General features: G+C 45.3%; 1 protein-coding gene across 2 annotated transcripts in view; it reads left to right on the top strand.

Moving 5' to 3' along the window:
* The first annotated feature begins 4,166 nt into the window (after nucleotides 1–4,166).
* Nucleotides 4,167–25,441, top strand: part of CMC1 (C-X9-C motif containing 1) — a 98,437-nt gene continuing 77,162 nt past the window's right edge. Inside the window, exon 1 of one of the 2 annotated variants that reach the window (XM_040353098.1) lies at nucleotides 4,167–4,312. In XM_040353098.1, the coding sequence (XP_040209032.1) occupies nucleotides 4,294–4,312 (19 nt within the window). In that variant the 5' untranslated portion in view covers nucleotides 4,167–4,293. Of the gene's footprint in view, nucleotides 4,313–21,860; nucleotides 21,910–25,441 lie in introns of those variants that run through there. The other variant, XM_040353097.1, reaches the window with a different exon arrangement.

Genomic DNA, 25,441 nt, shown 5'->3' with positions numbered 1-25,441 from the left:
TCACCCCGCTTTATTACTAAACTCGTAGAAGACTCTTTGGGAAAGGACATATTTGCGTTTAATTTGTTTACTTAATAATTCTAACAGCTCGGATCTGGCAAGTTGGAGCGTTTGTAGGGTGGTCAGGGCTAGGGAACGTTTGTGTGCCCTCTCCAAACAGTGGATGTGAGCGGTAAGTTCTGAGAATCGTTTACGTTGTTCTCGCCTTCGTTTGGCTGCTGCAGCCATCAGGACCCCCCCCCCCCCGGTTTACGCACATGTGGGCTTCCCATGTAATGAGGGAAGAGGTGTCAGTAGGTTTGTTCTCCTCAAAATATTGTTTTAAGCAGAGTTTGACGTCTGCTGCAATCAAGGGATCAGTGAGCAGAGAGGGGTCCAGTCTCCAAGAGTGTGATGAGGGGCGTTTTTCAGGAAGTGCCAGCGTCATTGAAATCGGATGATGGTCGGAGAGGAACATAGGGTCAATGGAGGTGTGGTCTAAAACAGGGAGATCATTTTGTGATATAAAAAAGTAATCAATCCTGGAGTACTTATTGTGTGGGGCCAAAAAGAAAGTTAAATCCCCACCATTGGGATTTAGGGTGCACCAAGTGTCATGAAGTAGCAGCGTCTGGAGTTGGGATTTAATGGTTTTGAGAGCTGCGTACGAGAGGGATGACGTGCCCGTGGAAGTATCATGTATCGGATCGAGGGGGACGTTGAAATCACCTCCTAAGATGAGCATGCCCTCCTGGAAGGCTGAGAGAGCATTAGTGACAGTTCGGAAGAAGGAGACCTGGTGGGAATTTGGAGCATAAACGTTGGCCAGGGTAATTGTTCGACCGAAAAACGACCCTTTAAGGAAAGCATATCTCCCTCCCTCATCAGTTAGTGTGTCTATGAGTTGAAAGGGGCATTTCTTTGCCAGAAGTATAGAGACCCCTTTGGACTTAGAGGTAAGGATGGTGGCGTGAAATACTGTTGGGTAGTAGTAATTTTGCAGCTTTGGCGTTGCATCAGTGCGAAAGTGCGTCTCTTGGACAAATATAATGTCCACTTTATTGCGATGCATAACATGGAGAAGTTGCGAGCGTCGTTCGGGAACATTGAGGCCCCAAGCATTGAGTGAGATTATTTTAACAGGGAATGTATCAGCAGTGGGAGGAGTAGGAGCCATCAGTGCAGAGGGTGATGGCTGTTAGAATGTAACAAGTGGGAGGTCCGAGAGCTGTGGTGGGCCTAGGGGAAGGGTCGTGGCCGGTAAATCAAATCAGTAGGGGATACGGTAGTCAGTAAAGTGGTCAGGGGTGGTTGTAAGAGGGCAAGAAGGGGTACGAGGGAAAGGGGGAGGAGAAAACTGGGCGTGTGGCAGCAGGTGGAGAGAATAGGGTAAGTAGTAGTCCAGAGACAGGTGAGGAGCCCCTCACCAGCCTAGTAACATAAGTGTCCGCTTACGCGGAGTTACCGGAGGATGTCAGTGGTGTGAGAAATGTTAGATGTCGTGTGTAAGAGAAATAAAAGTAGAACCACTGCGTGGGAGTTGATTTGTCTTGAAAGGAGAAAAAATTAGAAAGGACCGTCAGCCACTTAATGCCAAAGGATGGAGACAGTTAGCTTGTGGAGGCCAAAATAATAATCGTATGGGGTGTTGAGAAACCAGAGGGTATGTCTAAATAAGAGAAGTATGTGTTAGGGATGTTGAGAAGCAGCTATCTAACTTCAATATGACACTGAGCCATCTCTTGTGGAGGCTGCTGAGAAGTTTAAGCCCATGTGTGTCGTGTGGTAACCTCAATGAGAAGATATCTCACAACAAAACAATATAACAAAATAACCATAGAACAACATAACAGTAATATCACATCAACCAGTTTTGAAATACAAGATTTAGGTGGGTGTAAAAAGATGTCCGCTTGGCGACTTCCGACTAGGCTTAGTGTGGGGTACACTAAGATGGACGTGACGGTGCAGTGTCACATTCCGCTCCCTATCACAGAATGCTGCGGAAGTGACGTTTTTTCGCCGCCATCTTGCTACACCCCACACTCCTGGGGCCGGATTCAGAAACAAGATACGACGGCGTATCTCCTGATACGCCGTTGTATCTCTGAGTGCGGGCCGTCGTATCTATGCGTCTGATTCAGAGAATCAGTTGTGCATAGATATCCCTAAGATCCGACTGGTGTCTTACACCGTTGTATCTTAGGCTGCATATTCACGCTGGCCGCTAGGTGGCGCTTCCGTATAGTTACGCGAGGAATATGCAAATTAGGTATTTACGCCGATTCAGAAACTAACGACCGCCCAGCGCTTTATTTGTACGTCGTTTGCGTTAGGCTTTTTCCGGCGTAAAGTTACCCCTGCTATATGAGGGGTATGTGCGGCGTATCCTATGTTAAGTATGGCCGTCGTTCCCGCGTCAAATTTTGAAAATTGTACGTTATTTGCGTAAGTCGTTTGCGAATAGGGCTTTGCGTAAGTTACGTTCACGTCGAAACCAATGAGGCTTTGCGGCATAATTTCAAGCATGAGCACTGGGATTCTTTCATGAACAGCGCATGCGCCGTTCACAAAAAACATAAAATACGCGGGGTCAAGTGTAATTTAAATATAACATGCCCACAACATCCCCATTTGAATTACGCGGGCTTACGCCGGACGAGATAGGTTACGCCGCCGTAACTAAGGGCGCAAGTCCTTTCTGAATACGGAACTTGCGCCCAAAGTTACAGCGGCGTAACATATCTAAGATATGTTACGCCCGCAGATAGATAGAGCATTCTATCTGAATCCGGGCCACGGACAGTAAAGATAGAGTGAGAAGGGGGCAAGCGGACATCTTGTTACACCCATTGGAGTTTTAGATTTGAGACTTATTTTCAACACAAAACTGAGCTTATATGCTTAAAGGCAGTATTTGGAAACCCGACGGACTGTTTGAATGTTAAATGTTGAAAGCAGCAGCACACCTGATGACCTTTCATGTTTGCTCATGTGACAAAACACCTCTGATTTTCACATTTAACATCTAAACAGTCCGTCGGATTTAAAAACACTGGGCCAGATTCAAGAAGCTATTGCGCCCGCGCAACCATAGGTTGCGCGGCGCAATAGCTGTTTTGCTCCCGCGTAGCGAATGCCCCTGATTCAGGAACATCGCTACGCGGACTGCAGCCTAGGATATGACAGGCATAAGCCTCCTTATGCCTTCATATCTCAGGCTGCATTCTTGCGTTGTCCGCTAGGGGGCGCGGCCATTGTGATCGGCGTATAGTATGCAAATTGCATACTACCACCGATTCACAAAAGTTGCGCGGGCCCTGCGCACGCAAGGTACGGAGTTTCCGTACGGCGACTTTAGCGCAAGGTTGCTCCTGCTGTAGCAGGGGCAGCCAATGCTAAAGTATAGCCGCCCTTCCCGCTCGTGAAATTTAAATTTCACGTCGTTTACGTAAGTGAATCGTGAATGGCGCTGGACGCCATTCACGTTCACTTAGAAGCAAATGAGGTCCTTGCGACGTCATTTGCCGCAATGCACGTCGGGAAAGTTTCCCGACGGAGCATGCGCTGTTCGCTCGGCGCGGGAGCGCGCCTAATTTAAATGATTCCCGCCCCCGGCGGGATCATTTACATTAGGCGCCCTTACGCCCGGCTATTTAGCATAGCGCCCGCGCAATTTACGGAGCTACTGCTCCGTGAATTGCGGGCATATCAAAATATTTGCGTGGGCGCAGAGCAAAAATCGTTGCCCTTTGCCCACGCAAATATTGCGTGGATCTACCTGAATCTGGCCCACTGTATTTAAGCATATAAGCTCCGTTTTGTGTTGAAAATAAGTGTGAAAACTAAAACTCAGATGGGTGTAACAAAATGTCCGCTTGCCCCCTTCTCACTCTATCATTACTGTGCAGGAGTGTGGGGTGTACCAAGATGGCGGCGACGGAACGTGACTTCCGGAACGTCACTTCGGTAACAAGTTCTGACGGGTCGTGTAATCTGACGGAACACTGACAGAGCAGCGAGTCTTCTCCCGGTGACCATATCACTGTTACTTTTTTTTTTTTTTAAACCTCCTGCAGCCGTAAGACCGCAAGGAAGGCGCCTGCTCATCTAAAGCAATGCAGGTTGGTCCAGTCTACGTGCGCTCTCTGTCTGAACGTTCAGGCCCGCCCCCTTCTCTGCCCCGGAAGTAGATGTGCTGGCAGTGAGTAGCGTGACCCCGGCAAGGTTATGTGCGCAGCTCTGCATGTGTAGGGAGCCTGTAATGTTTTGAAGTCTCTCTCCATAGACAGTAGTGTGTGTGTCTTCCTTGTCATGGACTCTGGCAAAGCGGGTAAGCCCTGCTACGTACTGAATACATATGTATTACAGGGATAGAAGGGGAATGGGAAGGGGTGCTTCAGGTAGTTTGTAATGAAAGCAGAGCACAGGACTGGGTGATACTTCCTGCAGCTCTGCTCCCAGCTTCTTCCACCTCACACTGCTGCATGAAAATATAGTTTAACCACTTGCTTCCCTATTCTTACGCTTCTCTCCTACATGGAAAATGTTTTTTTTTTTTGCTAACAAATTTAGGACCCCCAAACATTGTATATATATTTTTTTTGTAAAGCAAAGGTCTTAGAGAATAAAATGATGGATGTTGCCATTTTTTTATGTCACGGTATTTGCGCAGCGGTTTTTAAAATGCAGTAAAAAAAAAAGTACACAATGAATTTTAGTGAACACAATAGAATACCAATTTTTTGGGTTAAATATAAAAGATGACGTTACACCAAATAAATAGATACCAATCATGTCATGGCGACAAAATGTGTCACTTTAAAGAGGAAGTTAACCCCCCCCCCAAAAAAAAAAGAATGAGAAACCCTGCAAGACAAATGCATAATGAGCTAGTATACATAGCATACTAGCTCATTATGAAGTACTTACCTGAGATCGAAGCCCCTGCAGCCGACCTCGTTCGCCTCCATCACCGCTATGAGTGACTTCCGGGTATCGCGGCTCTGGCGCTGTGATTGCCCGGAGCCGCGATGATGTCGCTCCTGCACATGCGCGGGAACCGCCACTAACGCTATGATCGGCGTTGGCAGCGGCACGCTCAGTGCGCCTGCGCGCCATTGCCTACAGCGCATACCTTTTGCGAATATCTCCTAAACATTGTAGGTATAGGAGATAGTTCTTGTACCTACAGGTAAGCCTTAATTTGCTTACCTGTAGGTAAAAGTGGTCTTTAAGTGTTTACAACCACTTTAACTACTTCAGCCCAAGGAGGTTTTACTCCTTTATTGACCAGGGCATTTTTTGCGATACAGTACTGTGTTTATTTTGTGCGATGCCGTACCCAAATAAAATGGACATTTATTTTTTTCCCACAAATAGAGATTTATTTTGGTGGTTTTTGATCACCTCTGCGGTTTTTATTTTTTAGGCTATAAACAAACAAACAAAAAAAAAAGAGACAATATTGAATAAAAACACAATATTTTTTACTTTCTGCTATTAAACATCCAATAAAAAAAATCTACATTCTTCATCAATTTAGGCCAATAAGCGTATATATTGGTTTGCGCAAAAGTTATCGCGTCTACAAACTATGGGATGTTTTTGTGGCATTTCTCTTTCTTGCGGGACTGCGACATTGCAGTGAACAAATCGGACTCCTTACTGACACTTTTGATGCTTTTTTGGAAACCAGTGATATTACAGTGATCAGTGCTAAAAATATGCACTGTTACTGTACTAATGCCACTGGCACAGAAGGGGTTAACATTAGGGGTGATCAAAGGTTTTGGTGTGATCCTAGGGGGTGCTTGCTAACTGGGGGGTGGGGTTGCTCTGACTGGATGAAGACAGATCAGCGTTCCTGCTTGGCAGGATCACACAATCTCTGGGGTAGATTCAGAAAGCAATTGCGTCTGCGTAACCATAGTTACGCAGCGCAATTGCTTAGTTGCGCCGGCGTATCGACTGCTCCTGATTCAGAGAGCTCGATACGCCGACTGCAGCCTAAGATATGACTGGCATAAGGCTCTTATGCCGTCGTATTGTAGGCTGCATTCTTACGCTGGCCGCTAGGTGGCGTTCCCGTAGTGGTCAGCGTAGAGTATGCAAATTGCATACTAACGCCGATTCACAACCATACGCGCGCCCTGAGTACGCAGTTTACGTTCGTCGGGTTCCGCGTAAGGCTGCTTCTGCTATTAGCAGGGGCAGCCAATGCTAAGTATACCCGTCGTCCCCACGTCGCGATGTTTAAAAATTACGTCGTTTGCGTAAGTGAATCCTGAATGGCGCTGGACGCCATTTACGTTCACGTTGAAGCAAATTACGTCCTTGCGACGTCATTTGCCGCAATGCACGTCGGGAAAGTTTCCCGGCGGAGCATACGCACTACGTTCGGCGCGGGAACGCGCCTAATTTAAATGATCCACGCCCCCTACGGGATCATTTAAATTACGCGCCCTTACGCCGGGCATTTTTAAGGAGCGCCCGCGCAAATTACGTAGCTACTGCTTCATGAATGAAGCGTAGCACACGTAATTTACGGAGGCGCAGCGTTAAAACGGTACGCTGCGCCTCCGTAAGAGGGCGCAATTCGTACCTGAATCCACCCCTTTATCTTCTTCACTGTCAGAACGGCGATCTGCCTTTCATAGGCAGATTGCCGTTCTGCCTCCAGGGAAACAATCGCAGGTGCTGGCAGAAATCGGGTCCGGTGCGTGCCTGTCCTCTGTTTCAGGGACAAATCGGGCCCAAATATTTGCCTGAATTTGGACCTAAAGCTAAGCCAAAAATTCAGAGGACCTCTGTGCAATTTGCTCCATAGCCACTCCAGAGATGTGTGAACCGGCTCCATTGAGAGCCGGTCACAATCTCCTGTCATGCAAATTGGATGCAGTAAATCCACATCCAATTCATAGTAGTGTGAACCCAGCCTTAATCCCTGCCAGTATTAAGCAAAGCAGTGGCGTTTATTGCCAACGCTTCTACATAGGCTGTTACATTCTCCACCAGGGTCACAGCTCCTTTAAACTCCACAAGAAGTGCTATGTGGCAGCGGGATCAGGCGTCAAAAACCAAACTTTGCAGTCTGCCTTTCGAGGGAGATCTCCTTTTCGAAACAGAACTTGCATCTGTTCTAGAAAAATCAACATATACAAAATGGGGCCTTTTTTGTTACCGAAAAACAAGTGGATAAAATGTTTTTTCGCCCTGCCAGACAACAGCAGAAGAAAGAAGGCAAGGGTTAAGACCAAAAGAAAGGCTAGACTTACAGGAAGGGTAAGGAAAATAGTGCTTTCTCCAGTCATCTTTCAGGACGGCACACCTGACACCTGAGGTGACGAGTCCCACCTGACAGTAAACACAATCAACAGAGTTTAATAATCCCTTTCATGCCTATGCCTATGTATGACATTTGGTGTTTACAAGTTAAAATCCATATTTTTGGCTAGAAAATTACTTAGAACCCCCAAACATTATATATATATTTTTAGCAGAGAATCTAGAGAATAAAATGGCGATTGTTGCAATATTTTATGTCATACGGTATTTGTGCGGCGGTGTTTTAAACACAACTTTTTGGGAAAAATTTACTTTCATGAATTTTAAAAAAATGAAATAGTAAAATTAGCCCAATTTTTTTGCATAATGTGAAAGATGATGTTATGCCGAGTAAATAGATACCAAGCATGACACGCTTTATAATTGCACGCACTCGTGGAATGGCGACAAACTACAATAACTAAAAATCTCCATAGGCGACGCTTTAAACTTTTTTTACGGTTACCAGGTTAGAGTTACAGAGTAGGCCTAGTGCTATAATTATTGCTCTCGCTCTTACGATCGCGGCGATACCTCACATGTGTTATTTGAACACCGTTTTCATATGCGGGCGCGACTTCCGTATGCGCTTTCTTTGCTGCGCAAGCTCGGGGGGAGGGGGGCGCTTTAAAAAAAAAATTTTTTGTTTTTTTTTTTTTTTTTTTTTTTTCTAATATTAATTTTTTTTTTTTTTTTTTACATTTTGATCACTTTTATTGCTGTCACAAGGAATGTAAACATCCCTTGTGACAGCAATAGGTGGTGACAGGTACTCTTTATGGAGGGATCGGGGGTCTAAAAGACCCCCGAGCCCTCCTTTGCATTTCAAAGTATTCAGATCGCCGAAAACGGCGATTCTGAATACTGTGTACTTTTTTAAATCCGGCGCCATTGGCATCTGAGAAACCCGGAAGTGACGTCATGACGCCGCTTCCGTGGTTTCAATGCGGACACTGAATCAAAGCCGTTTACGGCTTTGTTTCAGAGCTCGCCGAGACGCTGGAGGCGCCGGATCGTGGATCGGGTCTCCCGGTGGGACGGGAGGCCCGGTCAGAGCGGCGAGAGGCGGCGGGAGGGGGGGATGTCCCCTCCCGCTCCTCCGGCATAACAACCGAGCGGCTTTTAGCCGCATCGGTTGTTATGTTTGGAAAGCCGATCGCCCGCTCTAAACAACGGTACCGGGATGATGCCTGCGGCTGCAGGCATCATCCCGGTATAACCCCTAAAAGCCGAGGACGCATATATGCGATCCGTCGGCGTGAAAGGGTTAAAAGGCCCCACCCTTCCCTCTGTCCCACAGTTATTGATTGTGTTTCCCACAGGATGGCATTGAAACATATTATTATTTTATGTTATTTTTTGTAAAAAAAGACTTAAGGTCTGGGACCAAGGTCTTCCCCCCTGGAATCTATGACCAAGGGCAGGCAGTGGGGGCTGCAGAGTCAGCTAACGCGCTGGCTTTATTTCAGGGGGGTCTCCCTTCTATTTATTTTCAGGGAGTGAGATGTGCTGGTAACAAGGAACCTCCCTGAGAATACTGGCGGTGTTGGGCACGGTGAGGATGTCCACATCCCCAGGGACCATCCATCCCACTCTCTCCTCCTACCTGACAGTGGTTGATGGCGAGGAGGAGCTGCTCAGGATGTCCCCGTTTGGGGAGGGAGTCTCCGTGGATGTCTGGCAAGTTCCTCTGAACGGCTGGGACAGAGGAGAGCTTCTCCGGACCGCAATGCGGTCTTCGGCGTCCTGCAGTAACCACTGCGCATGACCAGAAGTGTCGGAGCGGCGCATCTGGATGATGTCACTTCAGCCGCGCCTGGGCTACAGTAAAATGGCGGCGAGCGGCGTCTCGCACGCTTAACAGCGGTAACGGAGCGGGGGTCCACGGTCGTAAGTTCTGCACAGAGCGATCCTTCCCTACGGGTGGGCAGCCGAAATCAGCATGGACAAGGAGGACGGACCGATACCAGCATCACAAGTCACCACAGGGGGTGAGTGACTCGGCTGATGGGGGGGGGGGGTGGAGTTATTTTTGGGGTGGCCCTATTAACACTATCCCCCACAGGAATAGCCCATGGGTAACAGGCTTTTATTGTTTGTTTCAGAAACTGAAAGCCCTGCCCAGGAGACCACCAGTAGGACTAGAGGCAAATCTAAACACTGTGGGTACTGTGGTGATAAACTTTCACAGGATAATGCGAAACCCTTCTGCTCTAAATGTATTTATAAATTAGCAGGCAGGGGGACAGCGCAAACCATGAAGGAGTGCAGGGCACTACAAGCTGAAATGCTCGCCACTCTTTAATCCTTCAAAGCCACGGTAGCAAACAGGGAAGTAGCTTCTGTAGGTAGGGAAGGCTCCCCCTCCTTAGTAGAGACCCAGACTAGTTTTACGGAAGGGTCTCAGGGACCACCCCTAACTTACTCAGATGTAGAGTTAGAATTCTCGGATCAGAGTTCTCGAGAAGAAGGGGAGGATTCTGACCAGAGTAGCCTTGATGATACTAAACCTGGTGGCCATCTCTTTTCAGGAGAGGATATGGAGGATCTCCTCAAGGCTATCTATACCTCTGAGGACATTCAGCTACCGCCCACTCAAGTCTCAATACAAGACAAACTTTACAGGGGACTCGGTAAAACCCAAACCAAATCCTTTCCTGTACACCAATCTCTTAAAGATATTATTTTAAGAGAATGGAAGGAACCTGAGCGCAGGGTTTTAAGACTTAAAACCTGGAAGCGTAGGTGCCCCTTCAAAGCTGAGGAAGAAGACCGATTCTTTAACCACTTAAGGACCGCCTCCTGCACATATACGTCGGCAGAATGGCAGGCACGGCTGGGCACGTACAGGTACGTCCTCTTTAAGTGCCCAGCCGTGTGTCGCAGGCGCCTGCCCCTTGACCCGGTCCGAAGCTCCGTGACCGCGGGACCCGCGAACCCGATCCCCGCTGGAGTCCCGCGATCGGTCCCCAGAGCTGAAGAACGGGGAGAGCTGTGTGGAAACACAGCTTCCCCGTTCTTCACTGTGGCGCCGTAATTGATCGTGTGTTCCCTTTTATAGGGAAACACAATCAATGATGTCACACATACAGCCACACCCCCTACAGTTAGAAACACAAATTAGGTCACACTTAACCCCTTCAGCGCCCCCTTGTGGTTAACTCCCAAACTGCAATTGTCATTTTAACAGTAAACAATGCATTTTTAATGAATTTTTTGCTGTGAAAATTACAATGGTACCAAAAATGTTTCAAAATTGTCAGAAGCGTCCGCCATAATGTCGCAGTCACGAAAAAAATCGCTGATCGCCACCATTAGTAGTAAAAAAAAAAAAAAATTATAAAAATGCAATAAAACTATCCCCTATTTTGTAAACGCTATAAATTGTGCGCAAACCAATCGATAAACGCTTATTGCGATTTTTTTTTTTTTTTTTTTACAAAAATAGGTAGAAGAATACGTATCGGCCTAAACTGAGGAAATTTTTTGTTATATATATTTTTGGGGGATATTATAGCAAAAAGTAAAAAATATTGAATTTTTTTCAAAATTGTCGCTCTATTTTTGTTTTATAGCGCAAAAAATAAAAACCGCAGGTGATCAAATACCACCAAAAGAAAGCTCTATTTGTGGAAAAAAAAGGACGCCAATTTTGTTTGGGAGCCACGTCGCACGACCGTGCAATTGTCAGTTAAAGCGACGCAGTGCCGAATCGCAAAAACTGGCCAGGTCCTTTAGCTGCCTAAAGGTCCGGGTCTTAAGTGGTTAAGGTTCCGCGTCTGGATGCTTCATTGGCTCAAGTATCCAAACACTCGGATCTATCCTTCGAAGATTCCGGTAACATTCGGAATCCGATAGATAAAAAGTCTGAAACTATGCTGCGCAGGGCGTGGGATGCCAATGCAGAGGCTATGGGCCCTGCATTGGCCTCCGTATGTGTCCTTATAAATGCGGACGCATGGGTCCGCAGACTAATGGACCACGTAGCACAGGACAGTAAATCCAAAGAGGTTCTAGACTCCCTGGAAGTGGTCGGGAAAGCAGTAGCCTATTTAGCAGATGCTGCAGTGGAAACCATCAGAACTACCGCCAAGTCGGCAGCTCTTTTAACCACTTCCATACAGGGCACTTATGTCCATTGGACCGTATCCGCGGATAAATCCTCTCGTGTGTACTAGGCCTAAGGGTCCAGGTTGCAGCCTTGTCAGTATTCTTTGACCAGAGGCTGGGTAACCCCGGTAAAGACAATCAGGTTCTCACCTTGGGATTTATCCCTTGTATTAGATGCTCTAACCAAAGAGCCTTTTGAGCCGGTGGCTCCGATTTCTGTTAGATTTCTTTCACTTAAGATGGCCTTCCTTCTGGCAATCACGACAGCCAGAAGGGTTAGTGACTTACAAGCTCTGACTATAAAAGAGCATTTTTTGTTGCTCCTAGAGGATAGGGTAATCCTCAGACAGGATCCTTTATATTTGCCAAAAGTGACCTCGGAATTCCACAAGTCACAGGAGATTGTCCTCCCTCCTTTTGTCAGAACCCAAAAAATTACAGAGGCAAGGTTTCATTTATTAGATGTTAGAAGGTGTCTTCTAGCCTATTTAGATCAAATCATTTGTTAATTAATTTCTCTGGCCAAAAGAAAGGGCTTCAAGCCTCTAAGCCTACGATAGCCAGGTGGATTAAACAGACTATCGCAGTAGCTTAGAAACAGTCAGGAAAACCTGTTCCAGCTCACATTAAAGCTCACTCAACCAGATCTCTGGCAACCTCCTGGGCAGAGAGGGCAGGCGCTTTGATTGATTAAATCTGCAGAGCAGCAACTTGGACAAGCCAAAATATTTTCCTGAGGCACTACAGAGTGGAGCTGTTGTCTCCTCAGGACTTGGCATTCAGCAGGAATGTCCTATAGGCGGTGATCCCACCCTAAGGTAGGCCTGAACTTCTTGCTCATCGTCTCAGGTGTGCCGTCCTGGAAGATGACTGGAGAAAAGTAACGGTAACGGATTTTCTAGGAAGTCTTCCTGGACGGCAGGCCTACTTCCCTACCCTCTATTTCCCTACCCTTAATTGTTGGTGATGTTTTGTTCTCACAGAGGTACCCTCTGACACTGGTGTGGGTCTATACTTTGTCATAACTGAGGAACAGAGGGAAGGGTGGGGCCTTTTAAACTCTGTTGATTGTGTTTCCTGTCAGGTGGAACTTGTCATCTCAGGTGTGCCGTCCTGGAAGACTTCCTAAAAAATCTGTTACCGGTAGGTGTAACTGGTACTTTTTGGGTGACTATCTGACACTGTGGAAGGAATGTTCCCAGCCTTCTTCCCACTCGACTCCCCAATTATTGGGATTGGGACATGTCTTTGGCGTGAGCGGAGTTGAAAAGGAAACCTCCCTATTCTGGATGTATCATACTCAGTCTTTTTCTGTGAGTATGATACTTATTTCTCTCGACTTTTTTGGGGGATAGTGGGCTAAGCCCATGCGGCTTCTGTTTTTATATGTTCCAGTTTTGTGGATTTTCTAGTTTGTAGAAGGCCTAAAGGTGTGCATTATCCACTTGGAAGTGTCAGAAGGTCACAATTGAATCAAGGTCCACTGCACAGCTCAGGAGATTGACCTGTGTGTTGTTTTGTAAGTGAACGGGAGCTTGGCGGCATGTTGATTCGGGATCCACCTGTCAGATGGCTGTGATCAACAGGAGTCTCTGAACAAAAAGATACAGATCCCACAAACTGTAAAGGAATCCATCAAGTGGTGGATAACACCTCAAACCCTAAAAGAAGGACATCTGTGGAGGCAGTCAGAGCCACTGAGGTTGACCACGGATATCAGTGCTTGTAAATGGGGAGCGCACTTGGGTGAACATCTAACCCAAGGAAAATGGGACATCTTCTGGACCTTGAGTTCTTCTAATCTGAGAGAGCTGAAAGCAGTGGGAGATGCTTATCCAGCACTCTCGGTTTGATAAGATGCTTTTAAGGTCAGAGGAGAGATCTGGACACTTATCCCTTGTGATAGCAATAAAGTTGATAAAAAAAAAAGCCAGACCTCCTGTGTAACGCAAATCTGTAAATGCTTTTAAAGCTTTGCCTATCAATGTCTAGGTACCGTAGTTTGTCGATACTCCACGGGTGTACACAATTTTAAAGCATGGCATGTTTGGTATCTATTTACTCGGCATAACATCACAGTATATATTTCACCCAATGGTATTTTATTGTTTGTGTGCACTAAAGTTCAATAAATTGCATTTTTTTCCCTAAACATTTGCATTTTAAAAATGACTGTGCAAATATCGTACAATGTAAAAAAAATTGCAACAACCAGCATTTTATTCTCCAGGGTCTCTGCTTTCAAAAAATATACAACCCCAATTGCAAAATAGTTGAGACACTGTAAAGATCTACTTTAATACGGAATGCAATGATTCATCTGTCCACAGAACGGTTTTCCACATTGCAGCAGACCATTTTAAACAAGCTTTGGCTCGGAGAAGATGGTGATGTTTCTTGATCATGCTCATATATGGCGGCTTCTTCTTTGCATACTAGAGCTTTACTTTGCATTTTTGGATAGCATGGTGAACTATGCTCACAGACAGTGAGTTTTGAAAGTATTCCTGAGCCTGAGATATCCATCACAGAATCATGCCTTCCATCACATAATCATGCCTGTTTTTAATGCAGTGCTGTATCAGGGCATCCAATATTGCAATTTGGCCTTGTCCCTTGTGCCGCAGAGCAGGCAAATGACAGGTCTGTGTCAGTTCTCCACAGTCCTGCTCTCCTCTATGGAAAAATCGAATGGAAATAAACCACCTGTCCGTTTCCATTCGATTCAATTTGATCTGCCAGATGGATGGAAAATAGGACCACCATCCTTTTTGTTTTTTTGCAGGCGGGTGTCAGAGGACGTGTCCACTGACATCTACGGCTCTATAGGGGAGACTGGGGGGGGCGGGGGATAGACCATGTGAAAGGGCCCTTCTGAGACGCCTAGATACCCCAAAATGTTCTTTTTAAACACAGTCATGTTACTGACCTGTTGCCAATTATCCTAATTAGTTCAGCTCTTCCTTGTTAGTACCACTTAGTTTGCCAACTTTTTGTCGCCCTGTCCTAACTTTTTTGAGACTTGTTGCTGCCATCAATTTCACAATTATTTTTTTTTTTCTTAAAATTATAAATTTTCTTAGTTTAAACATTTGATATGTTTTCTATTGTGTATACAATATGGGTTTAAGGTTTGCAGATTATTACATTCAGTTTTTTTATTGTTTTGTAGATTTTACACAATGTTTCCAATTGGGGTTGTATTTGTAACAGTGAATACTGTACACGGATTTCTCTGATTGGCTGAGGTGGAGAGGCAGGTGGATGACATTGCAGCTTCCACATCTGCCAATTAGATTAAGCCTTGTATGGTGGACAGACTTCATTAACCACTTGCTTACCGGGCACATATACCCCCCTCCTGCCCAGGTAAAATTTCAGCTTCCGGCACTGCGTCGCTTTAACTGACAATTGCGCGGTCCTGCGACGTGGCTCCCAAACAAAATTGACGCCCTTTTTTTCCCCACAAATAGAGCTTTCTTTTGGTGGTATTTGATCACCTCTGCGGTTTTTATTTTTTGCGCTATAAATAAAAAAAAGCAACAATTTTGAAAAAAAATTCAATATGTTTTACTTGTTGCTATAATAAATAGCCCAATTTTTTTTTCCAAAAAAAAAAAAAATTCTTCTACATTTTTTTGGTAAAAAAAAAAAAAAAAAATCGCAATAAGCGCTTACAAAATATGGGACAGAATTATTATTATTATTATTTTTTTTTGTTTTGTTTTACTAGTAATGGCGGCGATCTGCGATTTTTTTTTTATTTTTTTTATTTTTTTTATTTATTGGGACTGCGACATTATGGCGGACACATCGGGCACATTTTTGGCGCCATTCACATTTATACAGCGATCAGTGCTATAAATATGCACTAATTACTGTATAAATGTGACTGGCATTGAAGGGGTTAACACTAGGGGGTGAGGAAGGGGTTAAATGTGTACCTGTATTGTGTTCTAACTGTGGGGGAAGAGGGGTGACTGGGGGAGGTGACCGATCTGTGTCCCTATGTACAAGGGAGACAGATTGGTCTCCTCTCTCCCCTGACAGGACGTGGAGCTCTGTGTTTACACACAGCGCTCCACGTCCCTGCTCTGTCATTACCGATCGCGGGTACCTGGCGGACATCGCGACCGCCAGGCACGCGCATCGGCATCTCGGGGATGCGCCGCGCGCCCCCCAGTGGGTGGAGGAATCCAGGACGTCAATAGACGTCCTGTTGGATTTTCAGAGCCACCGTGAAGACGTCATTTTACAATGACCCGGGGCTCAAGTGGTTAAGGCTGCATTCACACCTGAGTATATTTTTTTGTTCAGGCAGAAAGTCACCAAAGTAAGAAGCAGAAAAACGCCTGTAATCTGCCAAAAAAATAAGCTCATGTACTTTTTTGAGCTTCAGGCATTTTGCTTCAGGTGACAAAATGCTCAGATGTCAACAGGAGCCTTTGAAATGAATAGGATTTTGCTTGTTGGGCGTTTTTCGGGCGCTTTACAAGCTGAAAACGCTCAGGTGTGACTGCAGCCTTGGTTCTATCAGCAGGCGAGAGGTTACCTCCACTGCTCTGGTACACAGCGACACTTACCATATGTAGCTGATGCCACAACAGAATAGTACAGTGGCGGCATCAGTTTTTATAATGCAAATTGTTCCTTTGGACCTGCTTGGCCCTAATGAACTGTTTAAAGCGGGGGTTCACCCTTATAGGGCACTTTTTCCCCATAGCTGGATGCTCGTTTTCTCTAGGGGAATCGGCTATTTGTTTTAAAATATGTGCAGTACTTACCCGTTTACGAGATGCATCCTCTCCGTCGCTTCCGGGTATGGGCTGCGGGAATGGGCGTTCCTTCTTGATTGACAGTCTTCCGAGAGGCTTCCGACGGTCGCATCCATCGCGTCACGATTTTCCGAAAGAAGCCGAACGTCGGTGCGCAGGCGCAGTATAGAGCCGCACCGACGTTCGGCTTCTTTCGGCTACGAGTGACGCGATGGATGCGACCGTCGGAAGCCTCTCGGAAGAATGTCAATCAAGAAGGAACGCCCGCTCCCGAAGACCCATACCCGGAAGCGACGGAAGAAGATGCAGCTCGAAAACGGGTAAGTACTGCTCATATTTTAATACAAATAGCCGATTCCCCTAGACCGAACGAGCAGGAATCTAAGGGGAGAACAAAAAAATTTTAATAAATGGGTGAACTCCCGCTTTAAAGTCAAAGTAAATCTGGAATTCTATTTTAATCCCTTCCAATAACATATAGTTGCGTTCCTTTTGCTCACCCGCTGCTTTTTTATTTTTTCTTCAGGTTTTAAATATTCTGTACTACTGGGTATAGAAAAGCTTGTGACTCACTCTGTGTGACAGTGCTGCGCTAATTAGTGCTGTCACATGGGGAGTCCTTAACCATGTGTAAACAGAAACTCTAGCTCATAGCTTACACAGGGCTGTGCTTTCATTTCTATCGGCTGATCAAAACAGCAGGGAGTGAAAGGAAAGTCAATAGGTTCTTTTGGGGAGGCCAACCATTAAAATGAACCCGTTGCTTTGCTCTTCATTGCCAAACACGTTTGCTTTAAAGCAACCCTTTCCTTTTTGATGGTGGCAAGTATAAACCATTTGGTTTACACTACATAATCGGTCACTAAAAATTTGTTGTCCCCTGAGACCCAGTTACTCCCCCATTGGGCACAGACATCTTGCCTTTCATACAATTTAGAGAAGGTGATGCTAGGCTGTCTATGAAAGTCGTGTGTCCTTGCTTTAGGTATACGCTTGCGGCTGGGGAAGTGGTTAGAGGTTAGTTTAGGTTTTGACTTTGGATTAAATTTGGACGTATCTGTACAATCTGGCTACACTGCACATTTTTGGGAAAAGAAGAATGCAATTGAAATGATCAATGAAGAAATTATAAATGTATTACTATTTTTACATGATTGAGCAGTGTAAAGGTTTGCTTTAACCACTTAACCCCCGGACCATATTGCTGGTCAAAGACCAGAGCACTTTTTGCGATTCGGCACTGCGTTGCTTTAACTGACAATTGCGCGGTCGTGCGATGTGGCTCCCAAACAAAATTTGCGTCCTTTTTTTCCCCCACAAATAGAGCTTTCTTTTGGTGGTATTTGATCACCTCTGCGGTTTTTAGTTTTTGCGCTATAAACAAAAGTAGAGCGACAATTTTGAAAAAAATGAATATTTTTTTTCCTTTTTGCTATAATAAATATCCCCCAAAAAATATATATAAAAAAATATTTTTTTCCTCAGTTTAGGCCGATACGTATTCTTCTACATATTTTTTGTAAAAAAAAATCGCAATAAATGTTTATTGATTGGTTTGCGCAAAAGTTATAGCGTTTACAAAATAGGAGGTAGTTTTATGGCATTTTTATAATTTTTTTTTTCTTTACTAGTAATGGCGGCGATCAGCTGTTTTTTTTTTTTTTTCCGTACTGCGACATTATGACGGACACTTTTGACACATTTTTGGGACTATTGGCATTTTTATAGAGATCAGTGCTATAAAAATGCATTGGATTACTATAAAAATGCCACTGGCAGGGAAGGGGTTAAGTATGTTCCCTGGGTGTGTTCTAACTGTAGGGGGGGTGGCCTCACTAGGGGAAATTACTGATCGCTGTTCATACATTTCTCCCCTGACAGGACCGGGAGCTGTATGTTGAGCGGGGGCCGCGTACAGAGCCGACGTATAGCTACGGGCTTTCGCGCAGGGGAGCCGACCTGCCGCCGTATAACTGCAGCGGCTGGTCGGCAAGTAGTTAAAGGGGTTGTAAAGGTAAAAAATGTTTTCCCTAAATAGCTTCCTTTACCTTAGTGCAGTCGTCCTTCACTTGCCTCACCCTTCGATTTTGCTTTTAAATGTCCTTATTTCTTCTGAGAAATCTTCACTTCCTGTTCTTCTGTCTGTAACTCCACACTGTAATGCAAGGCTTTCTCCCTGGTGTGGAGAAAGCCTTGCATTACTGTAGGAGACTGCATGATTATGTATAAATTGCACATGGACTTGTAGCATAATGTATGCTGCATGTGATCCACAATCTAGTAAATATGGGTTTGCTTACTTTGTGTAGTTGGTCTTTAAAGTTAAATTTCATTAGCATCATCTGACTTTCTCTAATCAACACTTTCTACGTGTACAGTTGTTTAATCCTTATTTTCACATTCAAAGGTTTTAAAGAATGCAGGTCATAAATAGGTTTCAATATAGGAATGAATTTAAGAAACCTTAGATTAGATGGGCTGTGCTGACTCCGCACTCTATGGAAATTAATGGATCTGGGTCGCCTTGTAACTAAGCCAGGGTAAACTTACTTGTTAAAGTTATGTGTTAATTAAGTCATCATTTTCTATTCTATCTCTAAACTGTAACATTTCTTATTTCCTTTGGACTTGAGGACTATCTGCCTTTGACAGCTTTGCAAAAAAACATTGACTAGTTTATATAGACTGACCTTGAAGAAGTCTTTAATAAATTGCTGAAACGGGCTCACATAAACTTGAATTTCATACAAATCGTTCCAGATTATTTTATGTGATTATTCACAACTTGCTGGTTGTTTGTGCCATTTTTAATCATGGACTTTTGGCATACTCTTTTCTACCCATTCATGGACCTGCCTGCAGTTCTTCACTGTCACTTCAAGAGGATTTGTATCCACAAACCTGACCCCTATATAAAACTATTAGAGGATGTTTGTTTCTTTAAATTTCCTATATATCGGGTCATCCTCCCAAGTGTTTTTTTTTTTTCCCTACTTGACAGCCATGGCTGAAAGATTGCTCTTTGCACATAGATTTAAAAAAAATCGAAGTAAAGAGATTTAAAGGTTGTAAAGGTAAAAAAAAATGTCCCTAAATTGCTTCCTTTACCTTAGTGCAGTCCTCCTTCACTTACCTCATCCTTCCATTTTGCTTTTAAATGTCTATATTTCTTTCTACTTCCCGTTCTTCTGTCTATAACTACACGCAGTAATGCGAGGCTTTCTCCCTGGTGTGGAGAAAGCCTCTTGAGGGGGTGAGCAGGAGTGTCAGGACGCCCACTAACACACAGCTCCTTTCTCTATCTGCAAGGTAGAGAGTGTCCTGACTTGCCTGCTCGCCCCCTCCCCCCTCAGGAGGCTTTCTCCACACCAGGGAGAAAGCCTCGCATTACGGTGTGTAGTTACAGACAGAAGAACAGGAAGTGAGGATTTCTCAGAAGAAATAAGAACATTTAAAAGCAAAATGGAAGGATGAGGTAAGTGAAGGAGGACTGCACTAAGGTATAGGAAGCTATTTGGGGGGAAAAAAATACCTTTACAACCCCTTTAAAGCCTCCTTTACCCCTATATCCTTCATGTCCTTCCAGTTACTAATAGCAGAGGGGAACTCAAAGAATATTCTTCTTGGAGCATCAGGGCTTGAGGCCATAGGCATAAAAAAGGTTTACCTGAAAACATTTAGTTGTATATTCTGAGCATTTTCTTCTACTCCTAAGCAAATGTCATGGCTGTTGTAGAGGGAAAAAAAAAAGAGTACCATTACTTAACAATATGGGGTACAACAGGGTTTGACAAATTTGCTTGGAATCTAGGAGCCAGCTAAAAAAGTTAGGAGCCAGAAAACGCACCCCGTCCCGACGAGCTCGCGCGCAGAAGCGAACACATACGCGAGCAGCACCCGCATATGTAAACAGTGTTCAAACCACACATGTGAGGTATCGCCGGGATTGGTAGAGCGAGAGCAATAATTCTTGCCCTATACCTCCTCTGTAACTCAAAACCTGCAACCTGTAGATTTTTTTTAAACGTCGCCTATGAAGATTTTAAAGGGTAAAAGTTTGTCGGCATTCCACGAGCGGACGCAATTTTGAAGCGTGACATGTTGGGTATGAATTTACTCGGCGTAACATTATCTTTCATAATATTAAAAAAATGGGGATAACTTTACTGTTGTCTTATTTTTTTAATTAAAAAAAGTGTATTTTTTTCCCAAAAAAGTGCGCTTGTAAGACCGCTGCGCAAATACGGCGTGACAAAGTATTGCAACGATCGCCATTTTATTCTCTAGGGTGTTAGGATAAAAATATATATAATGTTTGGGGGTTCTAATTAGAGGGAAGAAGATGGCAGTGAAAAATGACATTAGAATTGCTGTTTAGCTTGTAATGCTTAACTTGTAATACCAACGGCTCACCACCAGATGGCGCCAGCTCACATCCCGACCGGGATTTGTCGAGCCCTGGGGTACAACTTCTATAACTCCTCCACAATAGGCCTGTATTCTCACCCTATGGATAACGTAGTTGGGGACATTTACAATACACTGAGACTGTTGCTTTTAAAGGAGGTTGTAAAGGTTCGTTTTTTATTTTCTTGTTGGTTCACTTACCTCTTTTGTTCGATTTCCCTTCTAAAAAAATTTTTTGTCGGAATTTCTCACTTCCTGTTTCTCCTCAGTAAGCTGTTCTGGCTGACTAACCCCCAGCGATGATGGGGGCAAGTTTACTGAGGAGAAACAGGAAGTAAGAAATTCAGACACAGAAAAAAAACATTCAGAAGGGAAATCGAAGGAAAAGGTAAGTAAACCAACAGCTAGCTTAACCACTTCAATACCAGGCACTTACGCACCTTCCTGCCCAAGCCAATTTTCAGCGTTGTCGCAATTTGAATGACAATTGCGCGGCCATGCTACATTGTACCCAAGCAATTTTTTATCATTTTGTTCCCACAAACATAGCTTTCTTTTGGTGGTATTTTATCACCTCTGCGATTTTTATTTTTTGCGCAAAAAAATGGACAATTGTGGACACTGATGATACTGATGGGTGCCACTGCTAGGCATAATATTTGTATTGTCCATAATGTTGCCAATCAGTGCCCATTTGTGGGCACTGATTGGCATCTATTGTACTTATTTTTTTTATATGTGGGTGGCAATGGGGTACATACCTGGCCATCCACATGTTGCCCCCATCCCTGGTGGCTTCCCTGGTGGTCCAATGTGTGCATTCGTGGGGAAGCTGCACTGATAAACAATCACCGCGAAACCCCGTCAGGAGAGCAGCCGTTCGGCTTTCCTCTATTCGCGTCTGTCAGAAAAGGAAAGGAGAGGAAAATACACAGCTCTTCCTGTTTACATCGTGATTGGACACTGCTGATAACGTGGTAAAGACCCTCCGTCGGCTCTTTACCGAGATTGGTGTAACGGTGTGTCAGACTGACACACCGCATTGCCGCGATGCGCCCCCCCCCCACCCAGGTGCGCGACAGCTGTTAGCCTGCTGGACGTCATATGACGTCCAGTCAGGATAACAAAACCACTTCCCGGACGTCAATCTGCTATTGACCGGGCGGGAAGTGGTTAAAGGAACCTATTCAGAAAATAAAAAACAAACCTTTACAACCCCTTTAAACTTTTTGCTGTTTTCCTATCCTATTCAGGTTGCATGCGCAATCTCTGTGATAGATGCTGTGGAGAATTTATGAAATGACCCATACTGGTAAATAATGGTGCACAAAATTATCCATGTGAAATAAAACGGATGATTATTTTGTCATTCTGTGTGCATTATTGTGTTTTTTTATTTCTTTCTCGTACATCACGGGACACAGAGCGGCATATTCATTACTATGTGGGTTATATGGAGTACCTTCAGGTGATGGACACTGGCAATCTCAAACAGGAAGTGCCCCTCCCTATATAACCCCCTCCCATAGGAGGAGTACCTCAGTTTTTTCGCCAGTGTCTTAGGTGTTGGTCATGGAATAGCTTGTCTCTACATCCTTGGGATCAAGGCAGGCTAACCGGATCTGTCCAAGGTGCCTCAGAGCCAAAGTGGACAGTACCCGGGCCCCTAGCTAGGGGGTTTTGCCCATAATGCTTCTCTTTCAGAGAGCTGGATCCTGGGCCCAGGACTTAGAACCCTTTGGGGTGCCTAAAGTCCCTGTTTGCCAGGATGCTATATGGGTCCAGGACAGTGGGTTCCTTCAAAGGACCCCAGGGCCTGAAGGTCTAGACGCCACCCACGGAGATGGGGGAAGATTGGACCACTTGCTGTGCAAGGTCCTGCGGCATGGAGCAGGTAAGAAAGGGGGGTCTGCGGAACTTGGTTCGGCAGCAGGCTCTCCAGGGGGGATCTTTTGGGGGAGTTTGCCTGAGTATGCTCTTGCATTGGCAGTCTGGGGCCACTCTGTCTGTGTAAGACAGGATGGTCTGTGTTTTTACTCCCCATATGTGTGATCTCCCTGGTCTATGTGTTGCAGGTTCTATCTGGCTGGGCGCTAGGTGGGGTATTAGTGTGTGCCTACTCTTTACCCTGAACTAGGGAGGTGTCTGCGCCTACCTGAAGGTTCTTACCTGGCCGGGTGCTGTGCGGAGGTTTCCTCTGTGTCTTGTCTCTCTCCTGCGTCCCTGCAGCATGCTGCTTCCACCATGGCCCCCCCCGTGACACGGGCACGCGCGCGGGCGCGTGCACAGCGATTTATATAAAAAAAAAAAAAAAGAATTCGCGCCGTTTTTAAAGGGGGGGGCGGGACGTTGGACCTCATAAGAGGAAGGGGCGGCCCTTCCTCTGTGCTGTATTGGCTCAGTTCATTTCTGAGCTCAGGAGAGGAGGACACAGAGCGGCAGCAGTGCAAGCCTGATGCACAGTGGCACCCGGTGGCGCAAGGGAGTATTGCAGTTCTGACAAACAGAACTAGCTTTTCAATCTAGCCTAAACATTTCCTTACAGCAGGTGGATTCTTGCAATTTCTCTTGTGGGGAGACAATGTGATTCCGTAGAAAAAGGGAAAAAAGGGACTCAGGATCCAAAAAATCCTAAAAAAAAAAAAAAAAATATATATATATATATATATATATATATATATATATATATATATATATATATATATATATATATATATATATGCATAATTGAAAAAAAAAAAAAAAATAGGGAACACATATTGGTCTCCCCATTGGGTTTTTTGGGCATTAGTTGTTACTACTGTCCCCTTAAAACCGCATAGTTTTTTCTCCTACCTACATCAGTCAGTTGTTGTAAGTAGGGGTGCCTCGGTATTGTACCATGGCTTCCAAAGCATCAGGATCAGGGGAAATGGCAAGAGGTGCCAGAGGACAAAGGGGTTCCCCCTCAGATTCTGAAGGTTCGAGTCGGGATATGCCTGTACTCTCCCCACAAATTATTCCAGTAGTGGGTGCCTTGGTTGAGCCATTAGGGGGATCTGGTGTTGAGGCTAGTTCAGATCCACCCAACCCTGTGTTTGTCACAGAGGAAATGCTAGCCCTTTCCTTAGGGGGACTAGAGAAGAGATTGGCAACTATGATAGTCAATTCCATGTCGGGCAAGAAGCGGACTAGGTCTCCGTCACCTAGGGGTGTACCCCCAGATGCTGAGGTTCTCTCCCTCGGAGAATTAGAAGCTCAGGAAAATCATTCCCAGGACCATGAGGGTTCAGGGGATGAGGAGTCTACTTATGAGGAGCCAGTCTCGGCCTCCCATGCAGAGAGCTTGTGGATTCAGTCATTGACAGACATGGTCTGCCTGGCATTTAAGTTGCCCTTACCGGAGCCTCAGGCTTCGGCGGTATCATCCTTAGGTTCATTGAAAGCGCCTTTGAGCAGCGCTGTTTTTCCGGTCCATCCTCTTTTAGAGGAACTGATTTTTCAGGATTGGATACGACCAGATAGGATCTTTTTACCACCTAAAAGATTTTCCACCATCTACCCTATGGAAGAAAAATTTTCCAAGAGGTGGGCTCTCCCAGCTGTGGATGCCATCTCTTGTGTAAACAAATCTTTAACTTGCCCGGTGGAAAACATACAGATGTTTAAAGAACCGGTGGATAAGCGTTTTGAGACACTTTTAAAGGCATCCTTTGCTACGGCAGGTGCAGTAATACAGCCAGCAGTGGCTGCTATTGGGGTTTGTCAAGCGTTAACAGACCAGACAAAACAGATGCTTAAAGACATTCCTGCCCAACAGGCAGAAGAGTTATCGGATATTCCTAGAGCCCTGTGCTTTGCGGTGGATGCTATAAAGGACTCCATTCAGCAGGCGTCTCGTTTGTCACTATTTTTAGTACACATGAGAAGGCTCTTATGGTTGAAGAACTGGGCGGCTGAGCCCCCATGCAAAAAGCTTCTGGCAGGTTTTCCCTTCCATGGAGGTCGACTCTTCGGAGAGGATCTAGATAAATATATTCAGACTATATCGAGTGGCAAAAGTACCCTTTTACCGGTCAAAAAGAAGTTTCGGGGACCTGCGTTTAAAAGGCAGCTCTCCCCTGTTCCGGGGCCCTCCAATTCCAGGCAGTATCGACGGCCTCCTGCGAGATCAAACTTTAACAATAAGTCGCAGGGACAGGCCTCTGGGGGCAAGAAGCAGTGGTATCGTAAGCCAGCAAAGCCAGCCCCTAAGTCTGCCTTATGAAGGGGCGCCCCCACCCACAAAGGTGGGGGGAAGGCTTCGTCTTTTTGCGGAGGTTTGGGAAGCCGATATCCCCGACAGATGGGTCCGGTCTTCCGTGGCCACAGGCTACAGATTAGAGTTGCTAAAGTTTCCTCCACCTCATTATCAGGAGTCAAGCGATCCAACAAAAGAGGCCTCTTTACTGGCGGTGTTGGATCATCTGCTTTGCCAGGGCGTGATAGTAGAAGTACCAGCCCAAGAGCAAGGGCTAGGGTTCTACTCCAATCTGTTTACCGTTCCAAAGCCCAATGGCGATGTCAGGCCAATTTTGGACCTAAAGGGTTTAAACGTTTACCTAAGGGTTCGTTCTTTCCGGATGGAATCTGTTCGGTCAGCAGCCGCCGCACTCCAGAAGGACGACTTTCTGGCGTCCATAGACATAAAGGATGCTTACCTTCATGTGCCAATTTTTCAGCCACATCAAAGATTTCTCCGCTTTGCAGTGGCCCAGAGTCATTTCCAATTTGTGGCACTCCCTTTCGGGCTGGCTACGGCCCCCCGGGTATTCACAAAGGTCCTAGCTCCGATCCTAGCCAACCTAAGGGTCCAAGGGGTCACG

The sequence above is a fragment of the Rana temporaria genome, chromosome 5 (assembly GCF_905171775.1).
Source record: "Rana temporaria chromosome 5, aRanTem1.1, whole genome shotgun sequence".
Lineage (NCBI taxonomy): Eukaryota > Metazoa > Chordata > Amphibia > Anura > Ranidae > Rana > Rana temporaria.
This window is presented reverse-complemented; position numbering and strand designations above follow the sequence as displayed.